At 42.1% G+C, this 20,468-nt stretch overlaps 1 protein-coding gene across 1 annotated transcript; it reads right to left on the bottom strand.

Moving 5' to 3' along the window:
• Window positions 1-2,049: 2,049 nt before the first annotated feature.
• C10H2orf42 (chromosome 10 C2orf42 homolog) lies at window positions 2,050-19,000 on the bottom strand. Its single transcript, XM_021699084.1, has 9 exons — window positions 18,743-19,000; window positions 17,527-18,361; window positions 16,686-16,796; window positions 13,491-13,595; window positions 10,816-10,920; window positions 9,044-9,151; window positions 6,791-6,891; window positions 5,281-5,443; window positions 2,050-2,816 (listed from the first exon to the last, which is right to left on the bottom strand). The coding sequence occupies exons 2-9, from the start codon at window positions 18,347-18,349 to the stop codon at window positions 2,608-2,610; spliced, it is 1,725 nt and encodes a 574-aa protein (XP_021554759.1). The 5' UTR covers window positions 18,350-18,361; window positions 18,743-19,000; the 3' UTR covers window positions 2,050-2,607.
• Window positions 19,001-20,468: the final 1,468 nt, after the last annotated feature.

Below are 20,468 nucleotides of genomic sequence, written 5' to 3'. Positions count from 1 at the left end.
GGCAGGCCTACAGACTTTCGCTCAGGTGGGTGGTTCTTGGAGTCAGATTTTCAGGTCTCTGAGTGGCCTATTACTACTCCTCTAAGCTAGCAAGCTGCTAAGATGACAGCAGTTCTAGTAGAAGCAGGGACAAGACAGGTTAGAACCAAAGTGTTCCAGGCGGATGAGTAGCAAGTTGTTCTCATGGTGCCCACATTAGGGGTGCAGCCACGTTGTCTGGAGAAGTTAAGGCAGCATCCCTCTTAGACCTTTTAATTTACTCAGTCTAAGGATGATCAGTCGGTGCAGTAAACAGGTGGCTATGTGAACATGGAGGATTTTGAGCTGTTCACTCCAGAATACAAATGGTGGCTGCAGTGTTGAAAGGCAGCAGCTGAACAGCCATCTCCCAGGGATGGGAGATTCCTATGACTAATGGAGGTGTACAATGGATAGCAGGTGCAAGTGTGGATGGGTAGGGAGGCAGGTGGGTGCGGGGTTTGAAGAGCCCTTTCCTGGTGGAAGTATCTAGGATCACTCCGTAGTGGTAGTGTGGGGTAAGTCTGAAATGAGGTCAATACTGGTGGTGTCCCAGAGGTGTCTGGATGTTGAGAGTGGGTGCAGCAGTCCCATTGGTTGGTACTCCTAGGCCCATGCTTGACCTGTTAGAGAGGATGTCAAGTTGTAAAACAGAGTCACCGTAACTCTGAACCCTATTCCAGATTTTGATGGGCTGTGATGGTGGGCTGGGGTGGTCCTGGGTGAAGACCTTAGCACTTGAGTGTGCACCTCTTTGGGTGGATCATTTGTCCCAGCCATGTGTTCTATGGCCTCGATTGTGCTTCTCGTCCCTGTGGCTGTAGTCAAGTACTGCTAGACCCAGGCATTGCTTGTCACTCACAGATCTGTCTTGGTCCAAAAGCTGTGACTACCGTCCTCAAAGCACTCAGGTTGAAGGGTTTCTTGAATGGGCCAACCACTATGTTTCCTTAGGGGTTCTTCCTTTTCAGGCAGGCTCTGCTTCACCTAATTTTAATTTCTCTTCTATCTATGCAAACCCTTTCTCCTTTAAAGCCCAGTGCAAGTTCTAAGTTCTCTGTGGACCTCTCTGGAGTCTCTTCAAGGAATTCCACCACTGCCTACAGCATTGTGAGTGCTCCACACACACTAGCCCCTCAATCACACAGGATAGACACTTAATTTGCCTACCCGCCCCCCCCTTAGGGGCCCAGCTCCCCGTTTTACCAAAAATGCCTATTAGAGTCTTTCCTCTGGGTCTTTGCCCTTTGGATGAGAGACAGAGCAGAGCAGTCAGCCCTGCTCTAGTGTGGAAGGAGAAGTCACACTTTCAGGCACCTCAGAGGAGTCAGAATTCTGGCCAGAGGGAGCTGCTCGGTGCTGAGAGTGAGTGAAACCCCAGGAGAGACAGTGATGGGTCACGTGGGCAAGGGCTCCAGGGTTCCTGAGGCCTAGTCACATCCCAGTGCCACCACACGACAGCTGTCCAGCCCTATTTTAGAGTCCACGAACCAGTCATTCATTGCCATTTTTGCCTGAGCTGGTTAGAGTTGGGGTTTTGTTACTTGCCGTCAAAAGAAAACCAAGAGCCTCCTTTATATGGATTTTTCTTGTGTTCCCAAGGATAATGAATTACAAGGAATTTATATCAAAGCAACATGATAAAGTAGAAAGAACATGTCCTTTGCAGTAAAATGAAACATTATTTTTAATGCTGTTTCCAGCAAGATAACCTCAGAGAGGCTGTCTCTTTAACTTAAAAAAAGGGGTAATGCCTAAATTCAAAGAATAATGAGGACTAAATGAGAAAAATGATTGGGAACGTATATGAGAGTGCCTGGGACATAGTAAGGCATCATTCCCTTCTTTTCTCCCTGAACACAGGCTTCCAGTTCTGTGTCTTTCAGTATCTCCATTCTGTGATCAATGAACTCAGCAATAGGAATTGAATCTTACTGTTAAACTTTTTTGAGACTAGAGAAGGAAATAAGTATCAATGAAATAAGCAACTAGAAGCATTAGTTTGAAATGTCAATATTCCCTTGACACATGGACCTCTTTTTCCTATTTCACTATTACTTAAATCTCCCCAAAGGTTTATAATTTTATCATCAGGCCAATATGATATATACTTTGGAAAAACTAGTGACACTGTGCTTTATTTGAGAACAGGATAAAAGGGCATGACTGGAACTCTGTCAGGATGGTCCTTAACATTCTGCCCTAACCAGGGTATCAGTAACTTTCCAACACTGTTGGTGTAAGGCGGAGTGCTGCTTACTTCTTAGAGAATTAGAAAAAGGTTGAAACAAACTCTAAATGGGAGTCCTTGAAGAAGGAAAGTGAGCTGGTTTCCTTTTTGTTCTTTAAAAATTCTAGCTAGAAATATCACCTAATTTATAATGAAGACTATACACAGCAGCACCAAAAAGGCCATTTACAAGAAGAGTTTTTCTTCAAAAGAATCCACTCGAATGTACTGAGAACTTGTATCTTAACTAAGAGCAGTTCACTAAGGAACAGGGCCATCTAAATGCCTAACTAGGTATTTAAAATTGTCAAGGGGTGGGGATGTGCAAATTTAGCAGCAAAAGACTGTTTCATTTTGCCTCAAGGGAAAGTGATGGTGGTCAGAGGGGCCAGTTCCAAGGGCTGGTCCAGTGGCGGCCGCTGGTCTTGGTACTCTGCAACATGCCCATTTCGGTGGTGACCATACTCAAACTTGATCCGCAGCTCGCCAATCTTGGATTGGGGAAGGATATCTGGGATCCACTCAATGATGAAAGGTGTTGGCTCCTTTTGATCTGGGGAAGTGTTGCCTGAAGACAAAGAAAGAAATGAAAGAAAGAGAGAGATAGAGGAAGGGAGGGAGGGAGGGAGGGAGGAAGGGAAGGAAGAAAGGGAAAACAAGCAAGCAGGGGGAGGGGAGGGAGGGAAGGAGAGAGGGAGGAAGGAAGGAAGGAAGGAAAAAAATACTGATTAGTACCATTCCAAATTTTTTTTTTTTTGCGAGAGAGAGAATGAGAGAGAGCACGAGAGGGAGGAGGGTCAGAGGGAGAAGCAGACTCCCCACTGAGCAGGGAGCCCGATGCGGGACTCGATCCCGGGACTCCAGGATCATGACCTGAGCCGCAGGCAGTCGCTTAACCAACTAAGCCACCCAGGCACCCAGTACCATTCCAAAATTTGAGGATGGACAGATGTTACTCTGTTCAGGAATGAAAAAGAAGAAAAAAAATGAAAAAAAAAAAACAACCACAACAAACTAAGAGAAAAACAAGGAGAAAAACAAGAAGAATCAAGGGAAAGGAAAAGTGATTACTGGTATACCTATCCAAAAGAAAATTTCAGGCAGGGCGCCTGGGTGGCTCAGTCAGTTAAGCGTCTGCCTTCGGCTCAGGTCATGATCCCAGGGTCCTGGGATCGAACCCATGTTGAGCTCTCTGCTCAGTGGGGAGTCTGCTTCTCCCTCTGCCTACTTTTCTGCTCTCTCTCTCTCTCTCAAATAAATAAATGAATAAATAAATACATAAATAAAATCTTTAAAAAAGAAAAAAAGGAAAACTCTGGTTAAAAAATGCTTTTGAAAAAATATAAAACACTAGCAGAATTAAAAATAATACAGTATAGCTTTCAAATACAGTTTAGGCATCTGGCTGCTCTGTCAGCAGTGTGCAAATCTTGATCTTGGGGTCGTGAGTTCAAGCCCCATGTTGGGCACAGGGCTCACTTTAAAAAAAAAAAAAAAAAAGGAAAGAAATTTTGACACATGTTCCAACATGGATGAACCTTAAGGACATTATGCTGAGTGAAAAAAGCCAGTCAGAGAAAAGACAAATACTGTATGATTCTATTTAGATGAGGTACCTAAAGTAGTCAAATTAATAAACACAAAGTAGAATGGTGGTTGCCAGGGACCAGGGGAGAGGTGAGAGTGGGGAGTTACTCTTTAATGGGTACAGTTTCAGTGGAGGAAGGCAAAGTTCTGGAGATGGATGATGGTGCTGGTTGCACAATATAAATGTACTTAATGCCTAAGAACCATACATACACTTAAAAAAATTTATATTATGTATGTTTTATAACAAAAAAAGTTAAAAAATAATGTTGAAAATAGACATGGAAAGCAGTTCATGATGTATTTTTATGTTAAAAAAGCAGCTGGGGCATGATCCCATGCTTTATAAATTCTTTTCATGCACAGAAGAGAGTCTGAAAGGATAGATACCAAAATCTAATGGTGATGTCCATGATGCATGGGATTATAGGTGGTTTATTTTTCTCTTTGATGCTTTATAATGAAATCTATGACTTCTCTGTAATGAACATGTGTTACTTTTATTCTATTCTTTTTTTTTTTTAAGGTTTTATTTATTTGTCAGAGAGAGAGAGAGCACAAGCAGGGGGAGTGGGAGAGGGAGAAGCAGGCTTCCCGCAGAGCAGGTAGCCCGACGCGGGGCTCGATCCCAGGATCCTGGGATCATGACCTGAGCCGAAGGCAGACGCTTAATGACTGAGCCACCCAAGCATCCCACTTTTATTCTATTCTATTCTATTTATTTTTAAAGACTTTATTTTTACATAATCTCTACACCCACATGGGACTTGAACTTACAACTCCAAGATCAAGTCATGTGCTCCACTGACTGAACCAGCTAGATACCCCCTGTCATTTAAATCAGTTAAATTAATTACTTTTTGGAGAAAAAGAGAGCGAGCCTGTGCACAAGCAGGGGTTGAGGAGGGGCAGAGGGAGAGAGAGAAAGAGAACCCCAAGCAGGTTCCACGCCTAGCCAGAGCTTGACGCCGGGCTTCATCTCATGACCCTGAGATCATGACCTGAGCTGAAATCAAGAGTCAGACGCTTAACTGACTGAGCCACCCAGGCGCCCCTGTAATTTTATTTTAAAAGCATTGTTTCAGGGGCGCCTGGGTGGCTCAGTCGTTGGGCGTCTGCCTTCGGCTCAGGTCGTGATCCCAGGGACCTGGGATCAAGCCCCGCATCGGGCTCCCTGCTCGGCGGGAAACCTGCTTCTCCCTCTCCCACTCCCCCTGCTTGTGTTCCCTCTCTCGCTGTGTCTCTATCTGTCAAATAAGTAAATAAAATCTTTAAAAAAAAAAAAAAAACATTGTTTCAAAAGACACAAAACACTTTTTTCCACGATGGTCTTTACAAGATGAATGAATATTTGTTTAAGGTCAAGATCCAAAGTCTAGGACAGTGCAATGCACACAGCTGACCCTCTAAGGAAGCTGCGCTATTGAAAACACAATTTCACTTACCAACTTTGAGAAAGGTTTTTAGTTCCAAGGGTCGCAACACAGGTTGCTTTTCTATACGACCATAGGTTTCTGCTATGCTCTCTACTTCCACTTTAGGGCATTTAAACAGCTCATAAGTCCCATCCCGGTTCTGGATAAAACTCCGAGTGATTTCCAAGGGCATCTGGACACAGAGACAATACCAAGAAAAGGTAAGAAAGGAAAAACTCAAAGTAGACAAACATTTGGATGACGACAGATCTTTTACTTATTCTTTTTTGTTAAGTACACTCCAATTAATTAAAACTTCCTCTTGTATTTTCAAGTAAACACTGTCAACTGATCTTCCTTTTCTCCTTTACATCATTCACGGCTTTCCTTTTTCTTCTGTAACTTTAAGTTGAACACCAGCCAAAGTATATATGAACAGAACCCCTAACATCTTCACAGCTATTCAACGGCCACTGGCATGGACTTGCTCTCCAGTCCGTTTTATTCCTCCCCCTGCCGCTCTGCCAGCATCATTCTCCTCCTGGAAGCCCCACTGATACTGCCTGTAGCGGACCTCACACCTTGCATGCTTCACACCATCCTTGGGACTGAGCCAGACAGAACTTGAACTGGTCTTTGCCACTAAACAGCACGGTGAGCTTCTCATGGCCTGTTTCTCATCTGCAAAATACAGTTAATACCAAAGCATGGCTGTGAGTCTGAATGAGGAGATGCAGGTAAGTAATGGCCAGCAGACCGACACGCCATGATTCTTAGCTCTCTTCCCTCGCCTCACGGTGCCTCCCTGAACCTGCTCTGGGCCAGAAACTGTCTCTGTGACACCAACATTTAAAGAGTTTCTCAAATGTCTTTAGTGCTAACACAGGCCTTTTCTAGGGCTCACAATTAAGTTCTATAGCTTCCCAACAACTTATTTTTTTTCCTGAATGTAACAACACTTTGCAATTAAGCTAATCTTAATGTATCCAATCATACTATGCTGAATTTTCTACATTAACCCTCAAATTTTCAGGATCTGCTTGAAAAAGAAAATGTTTAAAAATGTCTAATATTTCCCTTGCAAAAAGAATGCAAACTAATTAAGGGTCATTTCTCTAATGAGGACTAAATTGCAGTTTGTGGAGAAGCATTCGATTGTGCTGGGTTCACTGACTTTACAAATAGTGTATCATCTCAAATTATTTATATACTTTCTAGCTCCCTGCCAGTTAATCTAGGGCTCACCATAGCTAGTAGGGGTTCGTTATTTAATTTACAAGAAAAATGATCTCTGTTTTCTGATCCCAAAGGCAGAGAAAAGGAATACTCTAACTTAAGATACTTTTTCAAGCCATAAGAAATAACCATTAAAATCATAGCACCAGACAGCTATGAATATTTCTGAATAATCTCTTAGTATGAGAAAAAGCAATTCTCTTTGGTGTCTATAACTCAAAGAACTGGTGCAAACATACTTCTTGCACTTGTTTCTCTCTCTTCCCCTCTTTGCCCTCCTACTATTGTAGAAATACCCTCTTACCTCTGGGGTATCTAAGATTTGTTTAACTTGCAGGATATTAGTGATATGCCAGGTATACTTGGAAAAGGTTCCCAGTGGCAAGGCATCTTTCCGAACAAAAGCTTCAATGTAAAAAGGGAACATGATTAGACTACCAAAAAATAACATTCTCTTTCATTGTATATGTTATCCAGTTTCTAGAAAGTTCAGTGCAGTACTATCCTCTCCTTATAGAATCTCAGCACTTTGAAAAAGAAATTCTAGAGGCAAATCTATAATGGCTTTGGCAAAATGTGATAAATGATATGGATTTCTGCCAAATAAAGTCTCTGATGCTTCTTTGAGATACTATTTATTTTTGCTACCTTAGAAACTTATTTCTTAAACAAACAAAAAAACTTATTTCTTTGATACAGCTACACACACTGGGCTCCATTATAAGATAGCCTCTTACAATCTCTTACAACTTTAGATATATCAGAGGTCAAATTACAGTTCTTAAAAGGATTATATGGAGTTTAAGCCAGTTAACGTGGTTGCCAATCTATTGCCTTGCCTGCAGGGTTATAAAGGGTTTCACCAAAGGGCCTGAAAAAATAGCGAAGGGATGGGTTAAAATTAATGTATTAGGAGGCCTAAAGTTTAACGTGAAAGAAAGAATCAATGCTGCCTCAGATAGATAAGCTGTGAAAACAAAAAAAAAATTTTTTTTTAAAGGTTTTATTTATTTATTTGACAGAGATAGATACAGCGAGAGAGGGAGAGCACAAGCAGGGACAGAGGGAGAAGCAGGCTTCCCGCTGAGCAGGGAGCCCGATGCGGGGGCTCGATCCCAGGACCCTGGGATCATGACCTGAGCCGAAGGCAGATGCTTAACGACTGAGCCACCCAGGCGCCCCGAAGACAAAATTTTTATGGCCCTAAACAGTGATTCACAGCTTGGACTATTCAAAGATAGAATTAAACCTCAAACAGTCCCTATCATATCATCAAATAACTACTAACTAAAGAAATAGCATTGATTTCCAGCTATAGTTACTCTTGGGCTATTTGCCACTGAGCCATCCTTTCTTCCTCTTTTTCTCCCTCTTATTTCCTTACACTACCTAATAAGTACCTTGACATTTCTAGTAGAAAATGTAATGGAAAACCAAGAAATATGCACCACAATAATGTAAATATAAGGGTTCCAAGCCTAAGAATTACTCTAAAAATAAAATCTTCCTTCATCAAAAATTGGGAGTTGTGAAAAACAAGTTTTGTTTTTTTTTTTAAAGATTTTATTTATTTATTTGACAGAGAGAGGGATCACAAGTAGGCAGAGCAGCAGGCAGAAGTAGAGGGAGAAGCAAGCTCCCTGCTGAGCAGGGAGCCTGATGTGGGGATTGATCCCAGGACCCTGGGATCATGACCTGAGCGAAGGCAGACGCTTAACCGACTGAGCCACCCAGACACCCCAACAAGTGTTTTTGTTTTTTTTTTTTAAGATTTTATTTATTTATTTGACAGATACACAGCGAAAGAGGGAACACAAGCAGGGGGAGTGGGAGAGGGAGAAGCAGGCTTCCTCCGAAACAGGGAGCCTGATATGGGGCTCAATCCCATGACCCTGGGACCATGACCCGAGCCGAAGGCAGATGCCTAACGACTGAGCCACCTAGGCACCACAAGTTTTTGTTTTTGATACATACTATAATATGCCTACAAGAAGCCAGCCCAAATAATGATTAGAGCCTGCAATGCTTTTGTTGAAATGGGTTCATATCTAAAAATATCAAACTTCAGGATGCCTGGGTGGCTCAGTCAGTTAAGCATCTGTCTTCGGCTCAGGTCATGATCGCAGGGTCCTGGGATCAAGCCCCAAGTTGGGCTCCCTGCTCTGCGGAGAACCTGCTTCTTCCTCCCCCTCTGCCCCTCCTCCCAGCTCAATATCATGCTCATGCTCTGTCTCTCTCAAATAAATCAATAAAATCTTTTTTAAAAAATAAAATAAATTTTAAAAAATTATCAAACTTCTTGGTGGGCACCCTTATTGCACTTCATTGTTCTTTTACCAGGTTTGTGCTTTCTGAATCTTTCCATTACCTCTTACTGGAATAAGTATGGGGCCTTTGAGGAGGGTGATCATTATTCCAAGAGCTGACTGGCTAAGGCTTCATGCTCTGAGCCATGTGACTCAAAGTCCTAATCCTGAAAATTCCACATGGTTTTTCTAAACATAATTCTTTAAGGTCAAGACATCTACTGCTATTCCCGAGGAAAAAAATCCCATACCTGTTGTGGAGTTGGGAAGCCGTTTCTTTGCACTTCCTATAGATATTCTTTGTTGCAGGGCATCGAAAAAGGACTGAGGAATGTGGAACACCAGTGGCTCTGGTTTGCCTACAGCAAATAAGAAGAAACTCATTTAGAGAAACTCAGTGGGCTTTCTGACACGTAGGGAGAAGTGCAAGAAATGGAACTGGGTGGCAATAATAACTAAAACTGCCACGGAGGCTGCTTTATACAGAAGCAAAAGGCTTTGATTGACCTTTATGAGTCAAGCACTGTCACCAGCCCTACTCTTGATCCCTCATAATTGTAACAAATACAGCAGGCCCTTGTCATCCACCAGAGATAAAATTTTAAATCCCGTTTTGTAAACACCACTGCAGCCCAGACCTTTCCCTTTAAAGAGTATATGAAATGAAATGAGAACAATGAGGCTGAGTTGAGAAGGTAAACTTGATTCAGTCCTGCTCACTGTCCCCAGGCATTTGCTATGTGCATTCATGTCCAAGCAAAGTTAACTGCAAGCTCCCACTCAGATGGTCTGGGCCATGAGCACTGCAGACCCCAAAGTCAGGACACTGTTTATCCAATAAGCATTGGCCTTTCTCTCTGAATATGATCTCAAAGCAGGCAAAATGTTTGAAAATACTTTTTTTTTTAAAGATTTTATTTATTTGAGAGAGAGAATGAGAGAGAGAGAGAGAGAGAGAGAGCATGAGAGGGGGAGGGTCAGAGGGAGAAGCAGACTCCCTGCCGAGCAGAGAGCCCGACGCGGGACTCGATACCGGGACTCCAGGATCATGACCTGAGCCGAAGGCAGTCACTTAACCAGCTGAGCCACCCAGGCGCCCAATGTTTGAAAATACTTAACAAACCTCTTAAAGAAACTTGCAAGACACAAGGGTCAGCAAAAAGTCAGCAGAAAGAGTGTTCAGGGGAGGGGTCAGAAGAGTTCAGACTTTTTCCTTAAAAATTGTCCAAGCGGGGGGCGGCGTCTGACTGGCTCCATGGGTAGAGCATGCAACTCCTGATCTCAGGGTCATGAGTTCAAGTTCCACACTGGGTGTAGAGCTTACTTAAAAAATAAAATAAAATCAGGGTGCCTGGGTGCTCAGTCAGTTGGGTGTCTGGCTCTTGGTTTTGGCTCAGGTCATGATCTTGGGGTCATGGGATTGAGCCCCACATTGGGCTCCACACTCAGCAGGACATCTGGTTGGGATTCTCTTTCCCTCTGCCCCTCGGCAAACCCCTCTCTACAATAAATGGATAAATCTTTAAAAAACAAAAAACTGCCCAACAGGCTAGCCCCAACAGAGGGGAAACATCCAGAACCACTACCTGCCTGGATATAACTTAAGAGTGACTCTTAGGGGCGTCTGGGTGGCTCAGTTGAGCCTCCCGACTCGTGATTTGGGCTCAGGTCATGATCTCAGGGACCTGAGATCGAGCCCTCTGTCGGGCTCCATGCACAGTGCGGTGTCTGCTTAAGATTCTCTCTTTCTTGGGCGCCTGGCTGGCTCAGTCGTTAAGCGTCTGCCTTCGGCTCAGGTCATGATCCCAGGGTCCTGGCATCAAGCCCCGCATCAGGCTCCCTGCTCTGCGGGAAGCCTGCTTCTCCCTCTCCCACTGCCCCTGCTTGTGTTCCTGCTCTCGCTATCTCTGTCCCTGTCAAATAAATAAATAAAATCTTAAAAAAAAAAAAAAAAGAACTACAACACAGTTACTTTAATTTCTCCTCCTTTCAGCAATAGCCAAGTCAGGTGACCAATACTTACCATCAAACTGATAGTGCATGGTTTGATGGATGCGTTCTGTGACGCTGGCCAGCCAGTCTTGGAAGGATAAGGTCACTTGTGCCTCATCCAACAGCTGACCGGAGGCTAGGAAAAACAAACAAAAAACTTTTCAGTAACTTTTATCTTTTTTTACAGAAACAACAGTTAGCTGAAGATTGAAAAAGCTGAGAATTTTATACAGAAAAGGGCAATAAGTTGAAATTCAAAGAAATTTAGATACATTAAGTGAAATGGAAGATTCTATGTTTTTGTTTTGTTTTGTTTTAAGAATCCTTCACCCAAAGTGAAAAGCTGTGGAGATACTCATGGGTTTAAGATTATTAACCATAGTAAGTCTGCAGTCTTTCATCAACATTAAACTGCAAATTGAAGCGGTGTCTGGCTGACTCAGTTGGTAGAGCATGTAACTCTTGATCTCAGGTTGTGAATTCAAGCCCCATGTTGGGTATAGAGATTACTTAAAAATAAAATCTTTGGGGCCGCCTGGGTGGCTCAGTCGTTAAGCATCTGCCTTCGGCTCAGGTCATGATCCCAGGGTCCTGGCATCGAGCCCCGCATCGGGCTCCCTGCTCTGCGGGAAGCCTGCTTCGCCCTCTCCCACTCGCCCTGCTTGTGTTCCTGCTCTCGCTATCTCTCTCTCTGTCAAATAAATAAATAAAATCTTTAAAAAAAATAAAAATAAAAATAAAATCTTTGAGGGCGCCTGGGTGGCTCAGATGGTTAAGTGTCTGCCTTCAGCTCAGGTCATGATCCTAGAGTCCTGGGATCGAGTCCCACATCGGGCTCCCCGCTGAGCGGGGAGCCTGCTTCTCCCTCTGACCCTCTCCCCTCTCATGCTGTTTCTCTCTCGCTCGCTCTCTAAAAAATAAATAAAATCTTTAAAAAAATAAAATAAAAAAAAATAAAATCTTTGAGGGGCGCCTGCGTGGCGTGGTCAGTTTTGGCTCTTGGTTTTGGCTCAGGTCCTGATCTCAGGGTCATGAGATCAAGCCCCACCTCGGGCTCTGCACTCAGTGTGGAGTCTGCTTGAGACTCTCTCTCCTTCTCCCCCTCCTCCCTGCTCTCTTTCTCTCTCATAAATAAATAAATCTTAAAAATAAATAAATAAAATCTTTGAAAAGCAAAATAAAATCTCTGGAAAAAAAGTCAGCTGCAGATTGGAGAATAGCCTTGTATAATGGCTGCTTTAGAGATCTATAAATCAGGAGATAATGATGCCGTAGCTACTATTCATTTGAAACTAAATTCTCATTAGGTAAATGTATATAGTGATAATTTGGGTAAAAAGCTACTTTATTCTATTTTAGTTTTTCTTTGCACCAAAGGAAGTGATGTTAAAAATCTTCTAACTGGGGTGCCTGGGTGGCTCAGTTGGTTAAGCATCTTGCTTCAGCTCAGGTCATGGTCTCACGGTCCTGGGATGGAGCCCTGCATTGGGCTCCCCACTCAGCGGGGAGTCTGTTTGTCCCTCTCCCTCTGCCCCTCCTCCTGCTCATGCTCTCTCCCTCTCTCTTAAGTGAATAAATAAAATCTTAAAAAAAAATCTTCTACCTGATATATTTTTTTAAGTTCAAGTCATATATATATATATATACATATATATATAAGATTTTATTTATTTATTTGAGAGAGAGACAGAAATAATGACAGAGATAGTGAGAGAGAGCACAAGTGGTGAGGAGAGGGAGAAGCAGACTCCCCGCTGAGCAGGGAGCCCAACTGGGGCTCTATCTTAGGACCCTACGATCATGACCCGAGCTGAAGGTAGCCACTTAACCCCTACCTGATATTTTTGATCACAGTCCCTGACCTTCTGGAACCTAAATGTTCCAGGAACATTTATTCCTGGAATGTGTAAGTTCTTAATTGGTTAATTATAATTTGGTCTTGTATTATTTGCTATTTATGTACTGGTCTTGTCTTCAAAACCAGAGTATGAGAGCAGGAATGATGTCTGGTTTTTAATCACCCAGCCATAATATATGAGAGTTAAGAAAATGTTGATCCCCAAATGTATAAATTTAATTATTCTGACTAGAAAGGTAAATATGTAAGTTATGTTCAAATTAAGTCATTTTGTCTCCTAACTTCAGAATGATACCCATGCTACTGCTTTTACATGTTTTCAAACTTAATTTTTTTTAACACACATTGACTTTTATTTATCATTTTTAAAAGTAACCTCTACGCCCAACGTGGGGCTCGAACTCATGACCCTGAAATCAAGAGTCGCATGCTCTACTGACTGAGCCAGCCAGCACCCCCAAATTTATAACTTTGGAGAACAGATTATATTTGTCTTTCTCAACAAATATTTATCACTGCACAATTGTAAAATATGTTTCTTCTTCAACTTTGAGGCTCCATACCAACTGCATGTGGGTAATAAGCAACAAAAGGAAAATATCCTACAGAACATGTGCTGCTAAGACACGAAGTAACTTCTGCTGCATTTGTTATTTAAAAGACACGATTCAGTTTTGAGTAGGATTGGAAGCCAGTGGAACAGAACAGACCTCAGCCTCAGTGCCTGCTCCTGTTTATCTTAGCACTCTCTGGGGGATAACATGCAACATTTCTTTCCATTATATAGCTTTGGGCTTCTTTAGGATGATTTCCACCTCTTTAGCCTACCCTGGGGAAGGGAAACTTACCCTGCCTTTTTAATGAAGAAGCAACCACAGGTTTTTTCAGGCCACCTTTCCTTAGATGACTGCTCACTGCATCCTGAGACAGTAGTGAACTGTTCGTCTGTGCACCTAAACCACAAACCATTACAGTGTTTAATAACATGTCTGCAGAAGAGAAATTGATTCAATATTAATTTCTTTTTTTTTTTTTTTTTAAAGATTTTTTATTTATTTATTTGAGAGAGAGAGAATGAGAGAGAGAGCACATGAGAGGGGGGAGGGTCAGAGGGAGAAGCAGACTCCCTGCCGAGCAGGGAGCCCGATGCGGGACTCGATCCAGGGACTCCGGGATCATGACCTGAGCCGAAGGCAGTCGCTTAACCAACTGAGCCACCCAGGCGCCCTCAATATTAATTTCTGAAGAGTCTAAAATATAAAAAATCTTTTTTAATTTCTAAGTTAGCTTCAGTTTCTAGAAGGAATTAGCATTAGACTTTATACATAACATTTTAAGTTTCATATGCTCTTTACAGGAAATCGGGGTGTAGGTGGAGGACCTAGAAGTGAAAAGAAAAAAAAATTTGCCCACTGCTCCCACCTCTCAGAAAATCACTATCAATTTTCTGATGAACTATTGTCTTGTGTGTGTGTGTGTGTGTGTGTGTAAATAGTTGATTTTACTTATTTTGTAATTTTAAGTAACTGTGATTGTACCAGGATTGCCAAATTTAGCAAAAAAAATTCTGAATTTCAAATAAATAGTTTTATTTTTAATATAAGTATGTTCCAAATATTGCATGGGACATATTTATACTAAAATTATTTGTCTGTATGAAACTCAAATTTAACTGAGCATTGTTTTTTACCTGAGTTATCTAAACATTTCTTTATAATTCTTTTTTAGATTTTATTTATTTATTTATTTGACAGAGAGAGAGGCAGCAAGAGAGGGAACACAAGCAGGGGGAGTGGGAGAGGGAGAAGCAGGCTTCCCGCTGAGCAGGGAGCCCGATGCGGGGCTCAATCCCAGGATCCTGGGATCATGACCTGAGCCAAAGGCAGATGCCCAACAACTGAGCCACCCAGGTGCCCCAATAATTCTTTTTTAAAAAAAAAGATTTATTTATTTTAGAGAGAGTGCGTATGTGTGTGTGCACGGGTAGGGGTAGGGATGGAGGGAGAGAGAATCTCCAGCAGACTCTACACTGAGCACGAAGCCTGACACAGGGCTCAATCCCAGGACCCTGGGATCACCACCTAAGCCAAAACCAAGAGCTAGACACTCAACTGACTGAGCTACCCAGGCACCCCTATAATAATTCTTTATACTAATTTTTATAATTCTTTATAATAATTTTTAATGGCTGCCTGATATTCTATCAAGTAGCTTTATCATGGCTTATTTAACTATTCCTAGTGGTTGTCTCTTACTTGTTTCTAATTTTTCAACATTATAAATATCTGTAAAATGAGTATCTGTGGACAAAATGTTTTTCCTGTATCAAGGACTATTTTCTTATAAAAGATTATTTATAATCCCCCTATTCACACACATGCACACACACACTCTCTCTCTCTCTCTCAAATAAATAAACTGGGGTGCCTGGGTGGCTCAGTTGGTTGAGTGTCCGCCTTCGGCTCAGGTCATGATCCCAGGGTCCTGGGATCGAGCCCCGCGTCAGACTCCCTGCTCAGCGGGGGTCTGCTTCTCCTTCTCCCTCTGTGCTCTCTCTCTCAAGTAAATAAATGAAATCTTTAAAAATAATAATAATAAAATAAAATAAATAACTCTTTAAAAAAAACAATTATTTAGAATCAGGTCTACTGAGTCAAAGGATAAGAACTTTCTTTTTGGGGGTGCCTGGGTGGCTCAGTTGGTTGAGCGTCTGCCTTCAGCTCAGGTCATGATTCCAGGGTCCTGGGATCGAGCCCAATGTCGGGCTCCCTGCTCAGTGGAGAGTCTGCTTCTCCCTCTCCCTCTGCCCCTCCCATCTGCTCGTGCTCGCTCCCTCTCCCTCTCTCAAATAAATAAATAAAATCTTAAAAAAAAAAAAAGAACTTTCTTTTTGAATTTCAGGTTTTCTTGGGAAAGACTAATAAGTAAACATTTAATGACAATCTCTGCTCTATATTGCTGCAGAATTACTTCTTAAAAACAGAAATACCGGGTGCCTGGGTGGCTCAGTTGGTTAAGCGACTGCCTTCCGCTCAGGTCATGATCCTGGAGTCCCAGGATCGAGTCCCGCGTCAGGCTCCCTGCTCAGCAGGGAGTCTGCTTCTCCCTCTGACCCTCCCCCCTCTCATGTGCTCTCTCTCTCAAAAAAAACCCAGAAATACCCATGTCACTTTGTTTCTCCATCTTTCTCCAACATCCCAGCACCCAAACTCCTGTGCTCATATGACCATCTGACCCACCTCTAAAAATACTCTACCCACAAAAATGTTTCTACCCACATGTGTGGACTAGAATATTTTTCTTTTGTTTAGAGTCTAGGTCTTTTAATACTTATTTACTAGAACAGTGTTTTCATATTGATTTATTTGACTACTTAACTGACACTGGTACATTTACATTCAAAAAGAAAAAATATACATATGGTGCCACCTATTGAAAATGAAGCTAAGAAACTACACTCTTTTTTTTTTTCTTTAAGATTTTATTTATTTATTTGACAGAGAGAGACACAGCGAGAGACGGAGCACAAGCAGGGGGAGTGGGAGAGGAAGAAGCAGGCTTCCCGCCGAGCAGGGAGCCCAACATGGGGCTGGATCCCAGGACCGTGGGATCATGACCCGAGCCGAAGGCAGACGGCTAATGACTGAGCCACCTAGGCGCCCCAGAAACTACACTCTTAAATTAGTTTGGAAAATATAATTAACCGTTATCACAAATTTCTAAAAACACTCTATGGACGAAAACTTCATTACACTGTCCTAAGGCAGATTAAGGTGTAAGACTAGTCCAAATGTTTAAGGGCTAAACAACAGATACAATAATAAAAGTAGAGTCTGGTTAGATCTTATACTTGGCCAAAAGAACCAACTCTTAGTTCCACTTGACAAAGAATCATCAGTGGACGATAAAACTTTTTTTAAAAAGTTAAAAAACATAACAAACACTATTTCTGTATTTGCTAAGATTCAGTGAAACACATAAAATAGAGTAAAACAATCTCTAAAGACAACACCACTGAACAAACAACCCAAACAGTTTCTCACCAGGTACTTCCTCCTTCTTCCTCTTCTTTGGCTTAGAGGCAGTAGACTCACAAGCTGTTACTGTTGATTCTGAATGGCAACCTAACTGGGGCACAATAACCTCTTTAAGACCTAAAATACAACAGATTTCTTAATTATTAATACCATCCAAGAGTAAATATGGGTCCCTGCCTAGAGAAAAATTAATTGGTAAAAACTAAATTATGGAGTGATTGCCCGCTTTAAAATAATTTCCTTTAAAGAACTCCCCAAGACATAGGTTTTTATTCATGGATCATTAACATGATAAAAGACTTTACAGAGAAATAAAACTAAAAAGTTGGGAGCTACTGCCAACTAAAGATCATTAAGAAATGAAAATAAAAAGCATCTACAAGATAAAACTGTTAAAAACCACAACAAAAGACTTGCTATAAATCTTTTAAGATATTTTGAGCAGGTACTAGTTTTCCTCATCTTCAAAGATAAGAAACAAGCAAGCAACCCAAAATAAAAGGGTTTTTTGTTGTTGTTGTTTATTCTTTGTTTTTTTTAACATAGGGTATCTGTGAAAAAGTTTAAAAAGAAGGCAAAGCAAAGCTAAGCTAACTTTTGCTAGATTCATTGTCTCAGTAAAAATGCCCAAGTCTCTTGATCATTAATTTCAACCAACCAACCAACTAATCAACCAACCAACCTTTATGCAAGTGTGCTGACTGGGATTAAAAGAAGGAATGCTTTTCATTTGAATTATCTAGCAACTGCTTCTGAAGGTTGCTAGGACAATCTCCAAATGCCATCAGTGGAACTCTTTCATTGCCATTTTAGAAAAACAGAGTAACTGTGTCAACACACCACCTACCGCTGGAATCAAAATTTAGGAAGTCTGAGAATTCCTGGGCCAATGTCTCATCACTGGCAAAGGCACAGATGCAAGCAAAGAAATGAATACATCTCTGGGCCACCTCATCCTTGGAGGCGTTCGACTTGTGAGATTTCAGAGCCTGGCAGGAGCAGAAGAACCGGCGCTCGGGCAAGCTTTTGGCACTGATTTTCTGCACAAAGGATGTATGCAAATACCCCAAACTGTGCTTCTGGCTCGCCTTGCATTTCACCACCAGGATGTTTTTAGTAATCCTCTGTACGAGGGGACCTGTGGGTTCCGTGGCCAGTTGCCAGATGGTTTGCTTGGTTTCTGGGGAGGCCTGCATTGCATTCAGGACCGAGCTTTTCAGAGTCAGAGGGGTGGCTTCTGCCTGGCAGTTCACCGCCAGCTTGATGTGCTGGCACTGATTTTCCACTACGCCCTGGGTGGCAGCTTTCAGGCATGAGGGGACATGACACCGTCCGGAGCTCAGCTGAGTGATGATTGTCCCGTCCACCGTCTGGATTGTCGTCTCTGACACGCCTAGCTCCACAAAGCATCGGTGATCGGGGCCCCGGTCTCTTTGCCGCACTGAGTAAACCTGCAGATCAGAGCCTGTGATGATTTTGACAGCTTCAACACTGGGCTGCTTCCGTGCCCCGTAGCGGAATATGGTTCCACATGTCTTGTTCTTGCAGCTCAGTCCCCGGGTTCCATTGTATGTGCCGCATCGGGGACACTTTCTGATTCCCCTCAATGTGGCCTTCCCCAAATCAGACAAGAAAGCTGGGACTTTAGTCCTCAGAGAGTTGGGTTCCATTTTTCAAAGGCCCTAGAAAAAGCAATAAGCCCATCAGCATGAATATACATTCATACACACACATACAAAGTTAAAATCATTTATGATATTTAGTACAGAAAGTAAAATGTAAAGAGGTTAGCTACCATTTTCAAATTGTACGCTCAAACAGAACATTCACTTAAGCCATCAAACAAAAGTGAAGGAACCCTTGCCTTTCATATCATATATTTTTAAAATCCTAATATAATAATTAAAGCATTTCTCTAGGCTCAAAACGGTTTTATACAACAACCTAGATTAGTTAACCTAATTTTTACATGCACAGATGTTTAATTTGAACAAGAACTGGAGAACAGGAAAGATGAATTCTTTCCTTTCCACCATTCCCCACAAAACCTGGCACAATCCTACCTGAATCAGCTGCCAGAGCGTCTGGAAAAAAGTGTAACCTGAATTCGTAAGACCTGAAAGGTGTTTCATTTGTGATGATCATAGAGGACAGGCAAAGACATAATCATTTGCAGAGTAAATGATACTGTTTAATCCAAAATCTTTTGAAGTTTGAACTCTACGGTGTAACAATGCAGACATTCTGCCTCCTCCTTCTTGGCCAGCCAATGGCAAAGCTCCTGCCCAGTGTTCCAGAGTAGAAGAAGATTCCCAGTGCCCTAAGTGGAGATCCTGGCAATCTGTAAGTAAGACAACAAAAAATATTAAGGTCATAAAAATAGTATGATTCTCTCCTCTTAGAATACGAATCCAAGTCTTCTGTAGGTTATTTGAAAAATATTTGACAGCAATTGTTATGGAAATGGCTGTTTCGTACTTCCGACTTAAAGCAGGTAGAACAGTGCTAATGTCATTACATCGGTAGTTGTCAAGAACACCCAGAGCCATGACATATAATTGGCCAAATACTCATCCTTCCCAATAATAATGCGTTATATTTTAGAGTGCTTTATGCTTTTCCAAGTGCTTTCACATTATTTCATTTGAACCTCACAATACTAGTATCTCATTTGAGCCAAACAACCACCATGCTTCACATGAAAATTAAAAAGTTAAGTAACCTGGGGCGCCTGGCTGGCTCAGTCAGTAGAGCATGTGACTCTTGATCTAGGGATCCTGAGTGTAAGCCCCACACTGGGCATAAAGAATACTCTAAAAAAACGAAAAAACCCCCAAAAACCAATAAAATGCTAAAAAAAATTTTGAGGGGTGCCTGGGTGGCTCAGTTGGTTAAGCTTCTGACTCTTGATTTCAGCTCAGGTCATGATCTCAGGGTCTGAGATCAACCCCCAAGTCAAGCTCCGTGCTCAGCCGGGAGGCTGCTTGAGATTCTCTCTCCCCGTCTCCATCTGCCCCTCCCCTGCTCACGCTCCCTCTCTCTAAAATAAATAAATAAATCTTTAAAAACAATTGACACACACACAAAAAGTAACTTGCCTGAGGTCACCCAGCAAAATCAGCGATGTGGTTTCCAGTGTCTGCTAAGAAGAGTGTGAATCTTGGGGCGCCTGGGTGGCTCAGTCGTTAAACGTCTGCCTTCGGCTCAGGTCATGATCCCAGGGTCCTGGGATCGAGCCCCACGTGGGGCTCCCCGCTCCGCGGGAAGCCTGCTTCTCCCTCTCCCACTCCCCCTGCTTGTGTTCCCTCTCTCGCTGTCTCTCTCTGTCAAATAAATAAATAAATAAATAAATAAATAAATAAATAAATACAAGAAGAGTGTGAATCTCTGCTTTTGATTTCCCCTCCAGTATTATGAAAATTTTCAGACATAGGCCGCCTGGGTGGCTCAGATGGTTAAGTGTCTGCATTCGGCGCAGGTCATGATCTCTGGGGTCCTGGTATGGAGTCCCTCATTGGGCTCCCTGCTCAGTGGGGAGTCTGCTTCTCCCTCTGCCTCTCCCCCCTGCTCATGGGCGCTCTCTCTTTCTCAAATGAATAAACAAAATCTTAAAAAAAAAAAAAGAAGTTTCAAACATATAAAAAAACAGAATTATACAGCAAACTTCCACATGCCCACCCACTAGATTCTACAATTAACATTTTACTATATTTGCTTCATTACGTATTTATTTATCCTTTTCTCCATCTATCAATCCCTCTTATATCTTATTGCATTTCAAAGTAATTT

Source organism: Neomonachus schauinslandi, chromosome 10 (assembly GCF_002201575.2).
Source record: "Neomonachus schauinslandi chromosome 10, ASM220157v2, whole genome shotgun sequence".
Classification (NCBI taxonomy): Eukaryota; Metazoa; Chordata; class Mammalia; order Carnivora; family Phocidae; genus Neomonachus; species Neomonachus schauinslandi.
Note: the sequence above shows the minus strand (reverse complement) of the source record. Positions and strands in the feature narration are given on the sequence as shown.

Bases quoted from the DNA above. Each gene is read 5' to 3' on its own strand.
- C10H2orf42 (XM_021699084.1), bottom strand. From the start codon at position 18,349: ATGGAACCCAACTCTCTGAGGACTAAAGTCCCAGCTTTCTTGTCTGAT. The intron at 13,596-16,685 runs GTGAGAAACTGT...TTTGTGGTTTAG, and splicing joins GAAGAAGGAGGAAGTACCTG to GTGCACAGACGAACAGTTCA. The intron at 5,444-6,790 runs GTAAGAGGGTAT...CTCTGTGTCCAG, and splicing joins AAATCTTAGATACCCCAGAG to ATGCCCTTGGAAATCACTCG.